The sequence below is a fragment of the Amphiprion ocellaris genome, chromosome 21 (assembly GCF_022539595.1).
Source record: "Amphiprion ocellaris isolate individual 3 ecotype Okinawa chromosome 21, ASM2253959v1, whole genome shotgun sequence".
NCBI classification, from domain to species: domain Eukaryota; kingdom Metazoa; phylum Chordata; class Actinopteri; family Pomacentridae; genus Amphiprion; species Amphiprion ocellaris.
The window spans coordinates 5,822,582-5,841,490 of NC_072786.1; the positions used below are offsets into that span (position 1 = coordinate 5,822,582).

General features: G+C 37.0%; 1 protein-coding gene across 2 annotated transcripts in view; it reads left to right on the top strand.

Annotated features, from left to right (window-relative positions):
• The window catches only part of si:dkey-97m3.1 (fatty acyl-CoA reductase 1), a 77,938-nt gene extending 59,329 nt beyond the window's left edge, over window positions 1–18,609 (top strand). For both annotated transcript variants that reach the window (XM_055006509.1, XM_055006510.1), the window contains exons 6-12: window positions 3,597–3,641; window positions 4,271–4,389; window positions 6,126–6,193; window positions 12,178–12,349; window positions 12,447–12,576; window positions 13,867–13,994; window positions 15,578–18,609. In XM_055006509.1, coding sequence (XP_054862484.1) covers window positions 3,597–3,641; window positions 4,271–4,389; window positions 6,126–6,193; window positions 12,178–12,349; window positions 12,447–12,576; window positions 13,867–13,994; window positions 15,578–15,740 — 825 coding nt within the window. In that variant the 3' untranslated portion in view covers window positions 15,741–18,609. The remainder of the gene's footprint in view (window positions 1–3,596; window positions 3,642–4,270; window positions 4,390–6,125; window positions 6,194–12,177; window positions 12,350–12,446; window positions 12,577–13,866; window positions 13,995–15,577) is intronic.
• The last annotated feature ends 300 nt before the right edge of the window (window positions 18,610–18,909 follow it).

Below are 18,909 nucleotides of genomic sequence, written 5' to 3' on the forward strand. Positions count from 1 at the left end.
CTTAAGTGGCTCGGGATTAAAGCAAATTGGTTAATATCTGCACCGTTGACCGTCGCTTCCAACCGAGTCACCTTCAAACAAACAGCTGCTGGGATGGGAGAGGTTTTGGGGGAGGCAGGGAGTCCATGAATGTGACGCCAACAGACTGAAGGCAGAGGGAGGGAGGTTGAACAGTGCAGAGAAGTTCAACTGAAGGCGACTCTGAGAGTTCAGTGAAGGACTTAAACCCCAAAGTTGAGCAGTGAACTGCTTCCATGTTTAAGCTGCTTTCAGCCGACCAGCTGCTGCTGCTGCTGCAGGCGTCCCAACATCTTCAACATTTGCATTTCACATTGAGGATTTAAGTCACATTCTGCAGCAACTGCAGCTGTGGGACATTTCAAACCTACCTTTAAATATCACTGAAATAGCAGCTTTGAGTTAGCACTACTGTTTTTCTATCACCACTTATCAGTTAAAGGTTTAATCTACAGTTTTTAGACCCTAAAAATTCCAAGCATGTTTACATACCGTGAAAAAGGCTTGACTATAAATGTGTGGAAATAATATGTAAGTGTGTGGAAACCATATTTTTGTAAAGGTAATCCTCCCATATATGTTCAACTCAAAAATGTTAAAAATAAAAATTACAAAATTTTGTGTTTCCCTTAGGCTGGCATGATTCAGAATGCAGCTGTGCTTCAATACTGATTCGCAGATATTTTACAGTTAGAAAATATTAATTGATTTGTGTAATTCTTTGCGCATGTCAATCAGTTAAAAACTGATATTAAGTTCTAATTTGTGCAGAAATATTTAGCAGATCAGCCGAAAATTGACCGACACAAAGCAAAAAAATGTTACGATATATACATTATTTAACAACTTTTATTATAAATTATCATTATTTCTCATCATCCAGCTTGTGAAATGTAAGGATTTGTTTCTTTTGTCTATTTTATCGTTGTGTGTTGCATTAGTGGATTATTTTGATTATTTATTTTCATCATTTATTCAGGTTTATTGAGCACTTTTTGTCCAAAATTTCTAATAACAAAAGCTCAACTCAAGACCCACTTGCTCGCTTTTCCCAGAACTCTCATGGAGTTCAGTCTGAGCAAAGTCCATCTGCTGCAAGACAATTAAATAATGCAAAAAAAAAAAAATGTCAATAATATAAGATTTTTTTCAGCTACTGTCTCTAAGGTCAGGAATGAACTTTCTTGGACCCCCAGATAATTGCATCTTGCTTAGATGAGGCTGGAACCAGAGAGTGGGTGCAGTTTTTACTTTAAAAATAAAAATAATGAGACAACCTGGTTGGTTAGAATACATAACAAATGGTATCACAGCAGAGAACATGTCACTTTCCTATTCTTTTTTTTCACTAATAAAATAAAGGGTTGAAAAGCCCAAAAATAGTGTGGCTCTTCACACTTTATCCTGTTTTCTTTGTGCATTTTTTGCACTTATTTTGCCTTTTACCATCCAATAATGTGTGCAGCAGTTTGGTAGACTTTAGTTGTTTTAAAATTTGCTGATGTAAGAAGATTTTCTGGTTTGTAACACTTTTTTATTTCCAGCTTGTTTACCGTTCCGTGCAGTCAGATGAGAGGTGCACTTGAGATCAGAAAGACTCCGAGATGAAGCCACATGAATAAAATAGCAGAAAAACACGGGAAAGTCCTTGTTTATCTGGCGTCAGGAAATGTAGGCCTTGTGTTTGCTCACTTGGACCGTGACGCCGGTTCCTGGCTCGGTGCTCAGCCTGCAGTTGTAAGCTCAGCCTGGCAGCGACTCTCCACAAGGCCTCGCTCACGCTTGGCCATGCAATCGCCTTGGCAGCCCCTGCCAGTGGGCGCTGTGAGGCGCCCACTGGCATGTGTATGTGTTTGTGTGTTGCGCCCACAATATGCGTGTACGTTCTGTCGTTTTGACTCCGTGTCTGTCGGAATCTCCCGTTTAACCAACACATGATGCCAAATATCAGTTCAAAGATGAGTCTCCTTCTTGAGCCTGTCAACAGATTGTTGTGCTGAAGCAGGGATGTCAGATTCATTTTAGTTCAGGAGCCACATTCAGCCCAATTTGATCTCCAGTGACCAGTAAAATCACAGCAAAATAACGTATAAATAACAAAAACTACAAATGTTTGTTTTAGTACAAAAAAGTACATTCTGAAAATGTTCACATTTAAGGAATTATCTTTGTACAAAACATTATGAACATTCTGAAATTTCTTAAGAAAAATAAATTCAATTTCAGCAATATTATGCCTCAGTTTATCATTTATACATTACAACTTCCAGATCACAGTGTTTCTATAAAGGCACAAAACATTTAGTCACAGGTATCTGGAACTGAACAATGTATTATTTTACTTTTTTATGATCAAAATAACAAAAGTCAGATAAAAAAAAGACAAAAAACAAGACAAAATATTACAAAAACGAGGCACAAAATGACCAAAAATGAGACAAACCACAAAAAACAGAACAAAAAGAGACAGAAAATTAGACCAAAAAGCTACAAAGTGCCAAAAAAAATGGACAAACGACACAAGCAAGACAAAACAAAAACACAAAATGACAAAAACACTATACAAAACAATGAATAAAGCAAAACACAAAGTGACTAAAATAACATAAATAACACAAGCAAGACAAAAAGGAAACACAAAACGACAAAAAAAGGACAAAAACAAGACAAATTATTACAAAAATGAGACACAAAACAACAATGAGCAGTCTGGTATTTTACTTTATGATCAAAACAACTTGTCACGGTCTACAAATTATTTTAAATTTATAATTTTACAAATTTACAATTTGCAGTTAATGTCTTCTCTGTTAGTTTTACTCTTTACAATGTCGTCCCGTGGGCCGGATTGGGCCCTCTGGAGGGCCGGTTTTGGCCCGCGGGCCTCATGTTTGACACCCCTGTGCTAGCGTCTTCTGTGCACCTTATCAGCACCAGAGCTTATTATTAGACTCAGGATAAGCCTCGGTTCTGACCACATAATAACTCTCCAGTCCCTCACATTAGAAACTACAGCAGTCTATTACCAGTGGTTTCATCCATTTTTAATGGTGTCTAATTGAAGTCGACAATCACTGCTGCCCAGCCTCCCCCGTTTTTCCCCCACAGGAGGTAACACGACCCTGACCAGCTGACTCAGCACACACAAACACGTGCTACAGTCCATAACTTGATGTCGCTTCAGTGTCACACAGATGTAATCAACTCTCTGAGGGTTAACGGTTTTCTGTCTCGTCTCGTATCTTGTTTTTTATCCCTGTTTTATGAAATTCTAATTTTGTTATTCTGCACAATAGACATTTTTGAGTTCTCTCTACTTCTAGCCATGGTTGTGTTGTTTCCATAGAGGTGCAGGAGTTTATATTGCAGTTAAAAATAAGCCCACAGTAGCTAAAAACATGCAGAAACTTAGGGTTCAGAAGGTTCATTCATTTATCTGTCAGTTCAGGTAAACTACGCTAAGAAATAAACAGTTTTTTAATTTCAAGAACAGCTCATTTTAGCACTAAACTTTCATACACTTGCAGGAAACGCATCTCAATTCTCTCATTAACGGTTTTCTGTGTCTCGTTCGTCAGGGTTGGATCGACAACTTCAACGGGCCGAGTGGCGTCTTTATAGCCGTGAGTAAAAACGTCACCCTCGAATCCGAAATCTCTTAACCCTCGTGTCGTCCTGGGTGTCAAAATTGACCCATTTTAAAGTTTGAAAATGTGGAGAAAAAAATATATTTTCACAGTGGAAACTTCTACATTTTCAACATTTTTGGGAAATTTTTGAAAATTTTTTGTTGCAAAAAAAGAAATGTTAAAAAAAATGTTTCTTTAAGAACATTCAGAAAAAAATCAACCAAAATCCAGCGAATTTCGCTGGATTTTGGTTGATTTTTTTCTGAATGTTCTAAAAGAAAACAGAACTTTTACTGATATATATGGAATTACTTTAGATATTTTTAGGATTTTTTTAGATGATTTTTAGTAATTTTTTGAAAATATTTACTTATTTTTTTATTTCTTGCCAAATTTGTTTAATTTTTTTTGTTTTTTTAATTAAACTTTTAAGGGAAACTTTTAAAGAATTTTTGGAATTTTCTTCCTGAAGATTTTGCAAATTTTTTTTATAAATTTGGGGAGTATTTTGCTGAGTTTTGGGATGTTTTTTCAGACAAGGGTGCCTGTAAATGAGTACAGCAGGAGGGTTAATCACACAGATGTGTTTTGGAGTCCTAAGGCAGTGTCGTCCCTGTTGTCAGGCGGGGAAGGGGATCCTGCGCACCATGAGAGCCAACAATGACGCGGTGGCAGATCTGATCCCTGTGGACGTGGTCATCAACCTGACCCTGGCTGCTGGCTGGTACACCGCTGTACACAGGTGAGGAAAAACACCCACAGCTCTGGAGCTTTGTCCCTAGTCTTAAGCCCTTTTCAGACATGGCATACAGGAAGATACAGGCTTCACAGACATAGGATATAACCACAACAGTGATGGAGAGAGCTACGGTACGCACATGATATTTGTCATTCAAGGGATGCAATTAAAAACAAAACACGAAATCTAAGCTAATAGCTGCTTTTCAAACTGTCCAATTACACAACAGTCTGGTTCATTTCTAATTTCTTGAGTGATAAAACTGCAGCTGATGTGACTCTGTGTGACAGTTTGCCTGTCTGAGGTGAAGAAAAGTACACATGACCTGCAATTAGATCTTTATCAAACCTGTCTCCATGTCAAGGATCACTTTTAGTGAAGTCGCTTCTGCTGCTCTGTGTACGAATGTTCACAGCATTTTCATTTCGGAGACACTCAAATGGGCTAATATCATTAACCCTCGTGTCGTCCTGTGGGTCAAAATTTACCCATTTTAAAGTTTGAAAATGTGGGGAAAAAAAATATTTTCACAGTGAAACTTCTGATGTCCACATTTTCAACATTTTTGGGAAATCTTTGAACATTTTTTGGTGGAAAAAAAAATGTTAAAAATGTTTCTTAAGAACATTCACAAAAAAATCAACCAAAATCCAGTGAATTTCACTGGATTTTGGTTGATTTTTTTGTGAATGTTCTTAAAAAAAATATTAGAAGATTTGCTGATATATATATGTAATCACTTTAGATATTTTTAGGATTTTTTTGGAAGATTTTTACTAATTTTTTGAAAATATTTACAAGAATTTTCTTGCCAAATTTGGGGGATTTTTTTTTTTTTTTTTTAAACTAAAACTATTAAGGGAAACTTTTAAGGAATTATTGTAATTTTCTTCCTGGTTTTGCAAATTTTCAGAAATTTGGGGAATTTTTTGTTGAATTTTGGGATTTTTTTCAGACAAGGAAACAATACTTTTTGATGCCCGTAAATGAGGACAACAGGAGGGTTAATTTAAGCTGGTAGTGTCTGATTTTGTCACAGTGCAATTTTGTTATTCAGACATGAAGCTGATATTTTCCGGTGTGATCAGACTAAATGACAGGACTCTCTGTCTGAAAGGGGCTTTCGAAAAACATGTTTCTAGTAGTTAGGGGGCAATTTTTGCACCTGTCATTTGTTTTTTACTTACTGTGGGTTCATTTTTAACTGCTTTGCTTACCCAACATGTCAAAATTTAAGGGGACTTTTCAGCTAAACTGGAATGAACTGCAGGCTGTGTTTATGTAGAGCAGGTAGGAGAATAGGGAAACAAATTAAACATGTAAGCGGTAAAATGTCTTTAATTTGTAGAGTTCCCATTACCGTCATCAGTGTTGATAAAACCCGTCAGCAAATTCAGCTTTGGGGTTTTTTTTTTCCTGTTTTTTTGGCATTATAACTTTCTTATACTGCACAATAGACATTTTGAGTTCCCTCTACGTCTAGCCGTGGTTGTGTTGTTTCCATAGATTTGCAGGACTTTATATTGCTGTTACAAATAAGCCCACAGTAGCAAAAAACATGCAGAAACTTGGGGTTCAGTCATCTATCAGTTCAGGTAAAATACGCTCAAAATATACCATTTTTTAATTTCAAGATCAGCTCATTCCAGCACTGCCCTTTCATAACTTAAATACACTTGCAGGAAATGCATATTTGTGTAATAGACCTTATCATGACCTTGATCTCCTGCACCTTACAGACCTAAAACAGCTCTGGTGTACAACTGCACGACCGGCGGCATCAACCCGTTCCACTGGGGGGAGATCGGTACGTACGCTGTTTGTCTTGCTTAAAAAGTAACACAAACCTGTCAGTGCAGGTGGATATTTATAGAGTTGTTTCGTCTGCACCTGCTGGCATCCGGCAATATCGTCATCCCAGTTTGCTTTCATCATCACAAATCAATAGTCCGGCATTGTGACATAATGTCTCTGTGATGTAGTTTAGTTGTGGTGTGAGGCTTCATGTGGGGAAGGTCTGCCACCTGCTGGAAGGAGGCAGAAGATGGACGATGATAGTGGAGACTGAACGATGCAAGTTGTCTTTTTATGCACATTAAACTCAACTTCAGACAGGTTTTTGAAATGAAACAAATAGCATTTAAAATAAATCTTGGAGGACATTTTACGTCCCACCCATCAAATTTCAAATAATCCATGTAGAAAATACTAAAACATGCAGTTGTTGTGTAAATGTACCAAATAAATCTGGAGTTCCCCTAAAATGCCGTTTTTCTCGTCCCAATCCCCTGATGACCAAACTGAATCTCTAATGAAACAGTTCAAGTCAAATTTAAATCTCCTTTTTTAGGTATTATTCTTTTCATTCATGTCTCTTTTAATTGTGGGAACATTTTTTGATCAACATAATATTTTAAAAAATAATTATTATGCATGGAACATGTCCCACAACATGTTAGCATAACCTGTTGATGACGTTTCTGTCATTTTCTCTATTGTTTTTGTCATTTTGTTTCATTTCTGTCATTTTGTGTCTTGTTTTTGTCATTTTGTGTCTTGTTTTTGTCATTTTGTGTCTTGTTTTTGTTGTTTTGTGTTGTCTTTATGTCGTTTTGTCTTGTTTTTGTCATTTTGTGTCTCATTTCTGTCATTTTGTGTCTTGTTTTTGTCGTTTTGTGTTTCGTTTCTGTCATTTTGTGTCTTGTTTTTGTCGTTTTGTGTTGTCTTTGTCGTTTTGTGTCTTGTTTTTGTCGTTTTGTGTCTCGTTTCTGTTGTTTTCTGTCTTGTTTCTGTCATTAACGTCATCAAACAGTTTTCCTAAAGAATGGGTAGAGCAAAGTTATGTCCTCTCTTCTATTTTTCATATTTTCATCCCATTGTCAGCCTTGATTGAATGTCTCACTCTACCTCATATTATCAGGATCAGACTAATTCTTTGGACTGTTTTCCATCAGTCAGTTTGTCCTCTTGGTCAGCAGTAACAGCAGCTAAATATCTAGCTTCTACTGCTGAGAAAAAGATCACATTAGCATGGATTAGCAACCCTGTTACTGTGGTTAGAGTAGGGTTAGCAAACAACACAGAAAACATGGAATAAAAATGGTACCATTGATGTTTAAGCTGAGCCAATCAAGCCTTTGACAGTTTATTGCCTATTATTGATGAATCCCAAATGTCCTCCAATTCTGGAATGACCCACACACTTTAATAGATTTTAAACCATTGAAATGTAACAGTAGTATAATGTTTTTTCTATATCTTTGGAACCCATGCATGTCTGAAAATGAAACAGATTAGCTTTTTTGTCATTTTAATGCAACGTTCAGTGTTGTGATGTAAGTAATAGACATGATACTCCCTTCATATTGACTTCTTGTGTGGCAGTAATTTGAAAACAGAAGGTTTTACATTTACAAAAAGATTTTTGGAATTAAAGTGCCACCAAACAGGATCCGACTGTGTATTTCTTAACTATAGAACTCCATCTGACACCACAGATGGCGATACTACATGTAATCTCCTCAGAAAGTATTCAGGCCATGTCTTGTTTTGCACAAATTATTGTTGTAATTTTGATTTTAATTGGATTAAAGTCTCATTTTTTCCACCCAGTTTGCTGTCATAAAACCCATTATTAGTGTGGAAACATATTTTTAGCAATTTTGGCAGCTGAAATTGAAAGAGAAGGGGGCTGAATATGTTCTGAACTGATGATAGTTTGTTTGTTTTTTTTAATTAACCCTCGTGTCGTCCTGTGGGTCAAAATTTTTTGGTTAAAAAAAATGTTTTAAAAAGATGTTTCTTAAGAACATTCACCAAAAAAAAGATTTTTTGGTGAATGTTCTTAAAGAAAATATTAGAAGTTTTACTGATATAGATGTAATCACTTTAGATATTTTTAGGATTTTTTTGGAAGATTTTTACAAATTTTTTGAAAATATTTACAAGAATTTTCTTGCCAAATTTGGGGGATTTTTAAAAAAAAATAAAACTTTTGAGGGAAACTTTTAAGGAATTATTGGAATTTTCCTGAAGGTTTTGCAAATTTTCAGAGATTTGGGAAATTTTTTTGCTGAATTTTTGGATTTTTTCAGACAAGGAAACAATATTTTTTGGTGCCCATAAATGAAGACAACGGGAGGGTTGAGAACAGGAAACTATTGTTTTTTTTTTTTTTTTTTCAAATCACTTGTGTCTGACCTATACTTTTGCAAAAAAAGATTATTATATTATGTATTATATTAACAGTTTGAGTTTTAGTTTGAATAGTTGAACATGAACATGCACAATTTTGTTATTTTATATCATTCATTGTCACTAATATTACCCTAATTCATTAGGGCACAGCACACAGGGATGATGCTTCAGTGCATCATTGTGCAGCACATGTTGAGTTCATAATACAGAGTTTAATGTTACATCATCATCGTCCCTCTCCACCAATACGATGCTGCAGCTGATATGAATTAGCGCTCGTGCTGATTTGCTGCTTCTCATATTGAGGTCACGGCAGCAGCGGTGGGATTCAGTGTGAAGCGTGAAAACTGTCTTTGTCTCCCTGCTGCCGTGGAGGATGTCCGTCGCTGGCAGGATGTCGTGGGACCCTCAGATTAGCAAACACGCTCCCTTCACCAAGGAAATTGCTAGCAGATGGCTCATGGCAGGATTAGGTCTCATCACTGCAGCTCGCTGTTACAAAACGGGAGCTGTCATCACACTGGAACGGATGAGAGCGAGAAATGAAGCTAATTTAACACAAAGCTAGACCTAACAGCACAACAGGCCAGAGTTTTTCCAGAATATGAATGTTAGAAAATGATTAGAGGCCTAGATCATCATTTGGCTGCTTGTTGCTTGCAAGGAATTGTGGGTACTTTAGCCTAGTTGTTTTTTTTCCTTCTTCATTACAACCCCGGAGAGCAGATTGAGTTTAGCGGCGATGCTCCCAGCCAGGCTGCGAGGAGGCCGGCCACAGCTGGCCATCACCTCGGATCTGGTCATCCCGGCCCCCTGCGACAGCCACACATCCGTTGCCACGGAGACCAACCTTACAGGACCCAGTTTGCATGACGTGTGTGATGTAGTGTTTGTGGTCACATGGCTGCTTCTGTGGACGGTTGCTGGTCTCTGGGAGGAGGAGGAGGAGGAGGGAAATTAACGAGAGGCCGCTTTCTGCCCGTTTCTTTGCCCCGAGATGCAGAGCTGGAAAATCGAGTCATGATTAAGGCTGGCCGTGTTTCCTGGAAGTCCTGATCCTTGTATAGAAACCTCAATCTGCGTGCGTTTACCTGATTTATTTCTGGTTAGTGGATCTTGTCCGCCTGGCTTGTGTGTGGCGGGTTTTGTTGCATCATGAGATCCTCACTTTTCTGCTAACAGCCCCACTTTTCGAGTCACGGAGCTCAGCGTGGGATTATCTGAGGAGGGAGAGATTTTACACAGCTTTCTGAGTTTTGCAAACGGTCTTTTAATATAAAGGCACGTCTGGATTAAATTCTGTGTTTTTATATTCTCTCTGCTGCACCACTTTTTAAACCTAAACAGAAATTGTAGCTAAAAATGACACATCTGCTTTTGACATAAACCAAAAAAATGCAAGTTTTATGATCTTATTATGATTGTGCATTGTTTCTTTTACATTAATTTTGCTTGTGTTAACAGAGGATGGACACACTTGTGATTTGAGAAATGGATAAAAATTCTTTTGATTGTTTTTTTAAGTTTATTTTGAACATTTCGACCTTAAAAGGAAACATCCACAACAAAAACAATAGTTGCTCAAAAAGGAGCGGGAAGAAGTTGAAACTTATCTAATCCCACCCCTTCTACTTACACAGTGATTGTAAATCTATTCATTCTGCTTCTTCAAAATACTACCATTTATAAACAATAATAATAGAGAACATGGTTTGGAATAAATATACACCAATATGTTCATTTACATTTAAACAAAAGGACAAAGACAAAAGGACCTAACAACAGCGAAACACAACAGAAAGAAAAGACCCAACTAATAATACACATAAACAATAAAGCAAACAAATCATTAAAGAAAGAAAGAAAGAAATAATAACAGTAACCTGTCACACCCTCACTGCATCCCTGTATTCTATGAAAACATTGTCTGGAACCTAATGATATAGTGTTTTACTTTATGATCAAAATGACCAAGTCAGACAAAAACAAGACAAAATAGTACAAAAATGAGACACAAAACAACAAAAATGAGACACAAAATGACAAAAGAACATTGAGCAATCGAGTATTTTACTTTATGATCAAAACAACTTGTCATGGTCTAGAAATGATTTAAAATTTATAGTTTTACTAATTTACAAGCTGCAGTTAATGTCTTCTCTGTAATTTTTACACTTTGAGGGCCAGATTGGACCCTCTAGAGGACCGTTTTTGGCCCACGGGCCACATGTTTGACACCCCTGATCTGAAATACTGTTTGTTCTGTAAGACCTGAGCTGAATACCAGTTTGCAAAAATGTCAACGTTTGCACTTTAATCATTTTAATTGAAGAAACATGAGAAAATTGCTGTTTTTTTAATCATAACTCAAACTTTCATCTAGATCGAGATTTCAAGGCACTAATGGGGGCAGCATCGCCTTTGAGAAACAGGAGAAATTATTACGGTGCACACCCAGTGATTGTCACACCAACACTACATCCCTGTATTCTGAGAAAACATTATCTTGATATTTTGTTTTGAACTGTTGCATGTTACCAGAACACAGGGATTCTAGTACCCATACCATCTATGTAGTATGCCAGAAAACTATACGGTATGTCAAATGTAGTGGGCTAAAAATATCGTGATGCTCCACTACATCCAGTCAGATTTCGCAGTATGCAAGCCAGCGTGCTCTTCTGAACACTCTGACCCACAATCCTCTGGAGTGTTGCACGAGGGTAAACAAGCTTGAGCCGGCGAGGAGACAGATGACAGCTCAATTTGCACTGCAGACTGCAACGGTCAAAGTTTAAGGCGCATTATTATGACAAAGTCGGATTTCCCGGTTGTATTCATACTGCATAAAGCGGCAGCGGTTATGTGTGTGCGAAGTAAAAAAGACAAAGTATGCGATTTGAAACCGGAGTCTCTAAAGCTGAGACTCAGAGCCTTAACCTGTTGACACCTATTGTCATGAATTCACAACACACCACTTTCATTCAGACTGCAGCCAAGATAACGCATCCATTCCCCCAATGTGGTTCTGTGCATATTCAATACGAACCTCGGAACCTTTTGCAAGCACTGGTTTCTCCTAATTATTATATATCTGTTGTTATTATTATATATCTATGTATCTATGTTCTATGTGTAATAGATAAATTAGCAATCTCCACTTATTTTAGCATCAGCTAGAAAGCAAAAACACAAAAAAAATGTTTTTTATTTCACTGTAAATAAATTCAGGCGTCAAGGGGTTAAAATGCCGGACAAACATGCTGAGAAACAGTTTTTACCCATGGTCCATCAGCCTTCTGAACTCAAAACAATAACGTACAGTGTCACTTTTAATAACACTGCTTATCTCCTGCCCATATTTATATTTATTCTGTTTTACTGGTTTTTATTTGATCTCATTACCTCCTCACTGCACTGTATATATCTGGTCTCTTTTGCATGTGTTGGAATTCTTAATATAGTTTTGTTTTATGTGTACATTCGATTCTTTTTTATTTATTGTCATTAATTTAGCTTGTTTCACTTATATTTTCATCATGCCCCTGTGTATGATGACAATAAATCTATTCTTTTCTTAATCTGGATTTTCAGAGCATCATGTGATGTCGTCCTTCAAGAGGAACCCCTTGGAGCAGGCGTTCCGCAGGCCCAACGCCAACATCACCTCCAACTACCTGATCAACCAGTACTGGATCCTGGTCAGCCACAAGTTCCCCGCCCTCATCTACGACCTCTTCCTGCGTCTGTCTGGGCAGAAGCCTCAGTAAGACTCGCAGCCGTCTGTCACACTTTCAACCTAAAGAAAAGTTCCGTTATGTCATAACCTCACACCTCTTTCTCTTTCTTTCATCTCGCTGCAGAATGATGCGCATCTTCAATCGTCTGCATAAGGCCATCAGCCTGCTGGAGTACTTCAGCAGCCAGGACTGGGAGTGGAACTCTGAGAACATGAGCATGCTGATGAGCCAGCTCACCCCCGAGGACAGGAAGGTAGGATTATCCATGTACATGCTGCCAGTTTGGCAACCTTCTGGCATTACCTACAGCTACCAGATGGTTTTCATCCATCACACACAAAAAATACTTCTCATTAGATGTTGTCGAAATGATCGTAATCAACCTGAAAAATAACTACTTAAAGACTATACATTCACAAAGCAAAGTGGCTTAAAGTTCTGCTTGTGTGTTTCTTTTTGAATGCACGTTCACTACATTTCTCAGCAAAATATTACTCTTTTTACTCCCTCACATTTTAGAGGTATAGTTACTTTGCAGATTAAGATTCCTCATACAAAGTGCAGTATGTGACCGACTTGTAAAATATGAATTTCCATAGCCAGAATATTAATATTGGCTCTGTTTTGATAAAATACATCAATAAAAAGTTATTTAGTAATGTGTGTAAATGCAAACAAGATGTTTAACCCTCCTGTTGTCCTCATTTACGGGCACCAAAAACTATTATTTCCTTGTCTGAAAAAAATCCAAAAATTCAGCAAAAAAAATTCCCCAAATTTCTGAAAATTTGCAAAACCTTCAGGAAGAAAATTCCAATAATTCCTTAAAAGTTTCCCTTCAAAGTTTTTTTTTTTTTTTTTTTTTTTTAAATCCTCCAAATTTGGCAAGAAAATTCTTGTAATTATTTTTTAAAAAATTAGTAAAAATCTTCAAAAAAAAAATCCTAGAAATATCTTAAGTGATCACATATATATCAGTAAAACATCTAATATTTTCTTTAAGAACATTCACATAAAAAAATCAACCAAAATCCAGCGAAATTCGCTGGATTTTGGTTGATTTTTATGTGAATGTTATTAACAAACATTTTGAACATTTCTTTTTTTCCACCAAAAAATGTTCAAAGATTTCCCAAAAATGTTGAAAATGTGACCATGAGAAATTTCACTGTGAATTTTTTTTTCTCCACATTTTCAAACTTTAAAACGGGTAAATTTTGACCCACAGGACGACACAAGGGTTAAAGCAGCCGCTCTGCATAATCAGGTTTTTACTTTGACTCTCTAAGTGTATTTAATTGACTTTTAAGTAAGTGTCAAAATATATATTTTTTTATAATATAGCTCTTCTCTTTTCACAACTAAAAAAATACTTGCTTCTACTATTTCACTGGCTGTTACAGTTAGGAGACAGAGCACTTTCTGGGCATGTAGTGTTATAAAAGGAGCCTATTGCTCCACCTAGTGAGTGTAAGTGGGACTTCACATTCACCTTTAATTACCGACTAACAGCAGCTTTCCTATTCTCCGGCTTATCTTGCAGACATTTAACTTCGATGTGCGTCAGCTGAACTGGCCTGAGTACATAGAGAATTACTGCATCGGCACCAAGAAGTACGTCCTGAACGAAGACATGTCTGACATTCCTGCTGCCAGGCAGCATCTGAGGAAGTAAGTCCACAAGAGACGATGCAGCACAAAAACATTGCTAAAGAATCTGTTTACCTGCCAGCTATTGCTTTTAGGCTGTCAAACAAGACTTTTGGAACCTCCCAATTCTATTTTTATGTGAATAAAAGGAATTTAAGATAACATTATCAGACACAATTTGTTAGATTTTCTTAAATTTCATTTTAGTAGCATTTTATTGCCAGTTAATGCAACACTGAATGGATTCCACTTTTTAAGCGTTTTTTGTTTCTGACACATTTTTTTACTCGCTATGGACTCATTTTATACTCCAGTGTAAAGTCATGTAGCTCTACGGAAACAGCACAAGCATGAGATGAAGTAGAGAGAACTGAAAAATATCTTCTGTGCAGAATAACACAGTTAAAAACCTATATATCATAAAAAAAGAAAAACAAATAATTGTTTCTTTATTTTTGCAAAGTTTGAAAAATCTTGAAATTAAAATTTTTGTGCCCACAGGTGTTTTCAATACTGCACAAAATGTTTCTAAACATGCTACAGATATTTTCCACACTTTGAATTTGTTTCAGTGCTCGTCTCCCATCTGCTCTGTTTAAACACAACCTGCAGTTCCTGGTAATTTGAGCATTTTTAAAGGATAACATGCCTTTCAAACTTGGTTTTGGTATTGAGAAGGTTACTAGATCATTTAAAATGTTATTTATTCTGCAAGACCGGAGCTGAATGCTAGTTTGCAATCACGTCAACGTTTGCACTTTACTCATTTTAATTGAAGAAACATCAGAAAATTGCTGGAGTTTTTTCATAACTAAAAAATTTTCATCTAGGTCGAGATTTCAAGGCACTAATGGGGCAGCGTTGCCTTTGAGAAACAGGATAAATTATTAACCCTGTAAGACCTAAATATATTTTTATTTTTTTGATTGTTTTATTTTTTTTAGCAAAAAAATAAATACAAAATAAATTATATGTATGTATGTATAAATATATATATGTATATATATATATATATATATATACATATATATATTATATATATACACACACACACACACATATATACATATATGTATATATATGTATGAATGTATATATGTATGTATATATGTGTATCTATATATACATATGTGTGTGTGTGTATATAAATATATAATTTTCCTGTTTCTCATATATACAAAATTTTTTTTAAAATAAGCAAAAAGTGAATAAATAAAACTAAAAACATAATGATTTTCATATAAATATATACATATATAGAAACCCAAATATAGGGAAAAAACTATAGCTAAAAAATAAAGAATAATAATTATGTATGTATGTGTAAACTCAAGTATAAAAAAAAATCAAAATTAATATATATAAATAATAGAAAACAATTAAAAAATCAAGCTGATGTATTTTTGCAGCAGTGAGTTTTACAGGGTTAAGCAACTCTCTGGTGTTGAGGATCCATCATGTAGCTGAGTCATATTCATAAGCTGCTTTCTGTGTAATCTCATGTACATATTTGAGCTTTACTGCAAAGACTTGCACATAGAAGTCCTGTATTTAATTCCTTATCAGTATCTCTGTTTTCTAAACCCTCATTCCTTCTTTCCCAGACTGAGGAACATCCGCTACACCTTCAACACTCTGCTGGTCGTTTTCATCTGGAGGGTGTTTATCGCTCGCTCCCAGATGGCCAGAAACATCTGGTACTTTGTGGTCAGCCTCTGTTTCAAATTCCTCTCCTACTTCCGCGCATCCAGCACCTTAACCAACTGAGTCTTCCTCGCCGCCTCAAGCCAGAGACAGCAGCCCTCGCCCTCAGCTGTCAGCAGGAACAAAACATCTGACATCCACTGAGGATGCTCCAAATCCTTCTTAAAGTGGACAAGCAGGGCTCTCTACAGGTGGGGGCTGCAGTTGAGTGAAGCACTCAGAAGGAGGGGGGAAAAAAGAGGTCTACTAGCCATGAATTATTTGTTTAGTTTGGAAATCTGTCATCAGTACGTACACTGTTCAGTCACCAAACCCTGTCCAAAAAAAAAGGTGTTGTCATTCATTTTGTACCTACTGTTTTCTTCTCAAAGTGGCCAATTATATATGCAACAATAAGCCTTTTGTGTGACTTCCATTTTCCTTTCCACCCTCTTGAATCTAGGTACATTGCCTTGCCTTGTGATGATTTTTTTTTCATACTTGAAATACGGCAGTGCGTCAGTGGAGGACAATTTCTATAAGATTATTTTGGTTGTCTGTTTTTTACCGTGGGGATCTCCGGTTCCTCTCTTTAATACGCAGGTGATTTGGATATATCTGTATGTCTCGCATTACGTGTATCTACTGCCTTTTTAAGATCACACACACAAAACTCACTGGTTATCTGTTCTCGAGGCCAATCTGCAGATCGATGAGACCAGTATTAAAGCTCAAATCTGACCACAGGTACCAAAACATAGAGATCAGCCATCTTTCCTGCTGTCGAGGTCGTCACGTATTTATGATCACAAACGATAACGTCAGTATGTCTTTGAACATAAACCGTGTTTGTTTGAATGCTCATCCACTTTTTGCCTGTTTGTACAGCAGTTTGTACTGAAACTAAGTTTACTACTTTTACATCTTTATACTTGCGTCAAAGGCTAGTCCGGTTCTATGTGGTAGACCTTGGCAGTGTAGTATATATATATAAATAAGAGTACATCAGAGTGAAGTTTATTTGTATAGCCCAGTACATACTGTAAAATGTTTCTCAACAGTTCCAGATTTTTAAGAAGATAACCCTCCAATAAAAAATTATTAAGGAAAGATTTTTTAAAGAGAACCTCCTCTTCTTGGATAGCTGGGGGTCAAATAGGAGCCATAGGTTGGACAAATTATGCATTTATATTGCGTTATAATGGTTAGAAATGCCAAATGAAGGATTATGATGCTCATGAAGTAAAGCCAAACTTTAAAAGTCCAAGGATTGTGTCCAGTTAAACTAGTCCAGTATCAGTGACTCACTTGTCTAGAAGTTCCCAGCTTGGAGAAGGTAGTTTGGTGAAGTCAGAAGTCAAGTCCTTGGATTGTGATCGAGGGCCTTATTTAGTGCCTCTTGGGTATTTGGCGTCACATTCAAGTAAGTGGTAATCATCAGTTTCTTTGAAAAATGACTGCCTAGTGATGTTTTGCGAGCTGCTCAGAAGCCATTTCCAGTATCCTCCAACACTTTTCGACCCATCTAGTTTAAAAAAATGACGCAATTCTGTTTCTAAATCCAAATATAGATAAATTCCCACCAGCTTGCATCAATAGAAAATGGAGGACCAGTGGGGGAAATGGTTCAAAACGGCTTTTTATTGCCCTTATTGTCCCCCATCAAGATCCTTAAGACTCTGTAAGGTTTGTAAAAACACACTGGCTAATGCTAACGAGACTTGATTGCAATGTCAACACATAAGAGGCACATGTCTGAGGATTTTGAGTCCTTGAGGTCAGGTCTCCTTCCAATGCGAGATTTCAGTCTCAAGGGACTCTGTGGTTAAATAAAGGTTAGAGGCTTGTGAGGTTTGTTCGGAGAGGCACTTTAAAACCGTCCTTAACGTGAATCTAAAGCTGCTGCAGAGGCTAAGATTGATCAGTTTGTTAAACTGTGTTGTAAATTGGGGTTCTTGTCCGGCCTTTGACTGCTCATAAACAGGACAGAGCAGGGAGCAATCATTACAACTGATTTAGTTCATGCCCTAAAAGCAAATGATTCCACCGAACGAGAAAATCAGTGGACCAAGTACAGAGCCATGAGGTACGCCACACCTTACAGAATGGAGGGATGGACTTCTGTTTTTTTCTAACAAGTCAAACTGACTGATTTGATCCAGTCCAGAATTAAATCAGTGTTAACTTAAGGACCCTCCTGGCATTACGTCCTCAATCCCAGTTTTGGAACATCTGTACATAGATGAACTTACACATTATTCTTATAGACTACCAAAAACTTGTGTTTGACTGTTGATTTTTCTTTTTTTTTTTTTTTGCTTGAGTGTCTTCACAGGACCACAGAGCTTCCCACAGAGTCTACCAAAAGTATTAAGTGTGACAGGCAAGTCTGATTTTTACTAAACAAGTGAGAAATCTGTGTACAGTATTGTATATGTTGCAAGGTTTGACAAAGTAAAAATACATAACAGCGATGAGCCTTTTATGGGAGAAAAAGGGACAAAACTAAATAAATGTTTATGCAAAAGCCCATGTCTGGTGTAACCGTGGTAACTGTCCTCGTAATCGCAGATGGGGATAATGAACCAAAATGTCTGCGTTCGTACAGAGCCTGCATGATGAAGCGGTTTTGTCAGATTGTTCTCTAAGAGCTACAGGGCTACTTTAATGGTGTCGTCAGTTTGAGGTTTTTCCTCTTCCGTGTGTCTGTGTGACAACAAAGTGCTGTCTTTGCTGTTTGCCGACCAAATGCGAAGCACTGTTGGTACCACGAACCCCCAGTTTGGAGCTGCTGCCGTTACTGTATGTGACAAACGGCGACACGCAACGAGCGATTTCATCTTATTCTTTCTGGTGTCATTTGCAAAATGTTTGACCACCTGTATTCCCTGCTCTGACAACACTTCAAGTCTGCTTGGCAAAACTGAAATAAACTAGAAGAGAAAAAGTCTAAGAGTGCTGCTGTCCGTTAAAATTGCCTCCTACCTGACAGTTTGGGGTTTTTCACAGATTTGCATACCCAAATCAATTTGTCACTTGGAATACCACTCAGACAGTTGTCCTTTTGTTTGTTCCGCTTTCCAAAGTTGTTAAATGTAACCTGCAAGATTATCTCAACTTGGCCTCTCAGAGTACAGATGTATAGCAGACAGCCTGTTACTGGCATATGGTGTTTAAAAGTCTGATTTATAGTCACTTCTTTAAAAAGAAATCAACTTTGACGACACTAAACTGCTGAATTACCCCTTTAAAC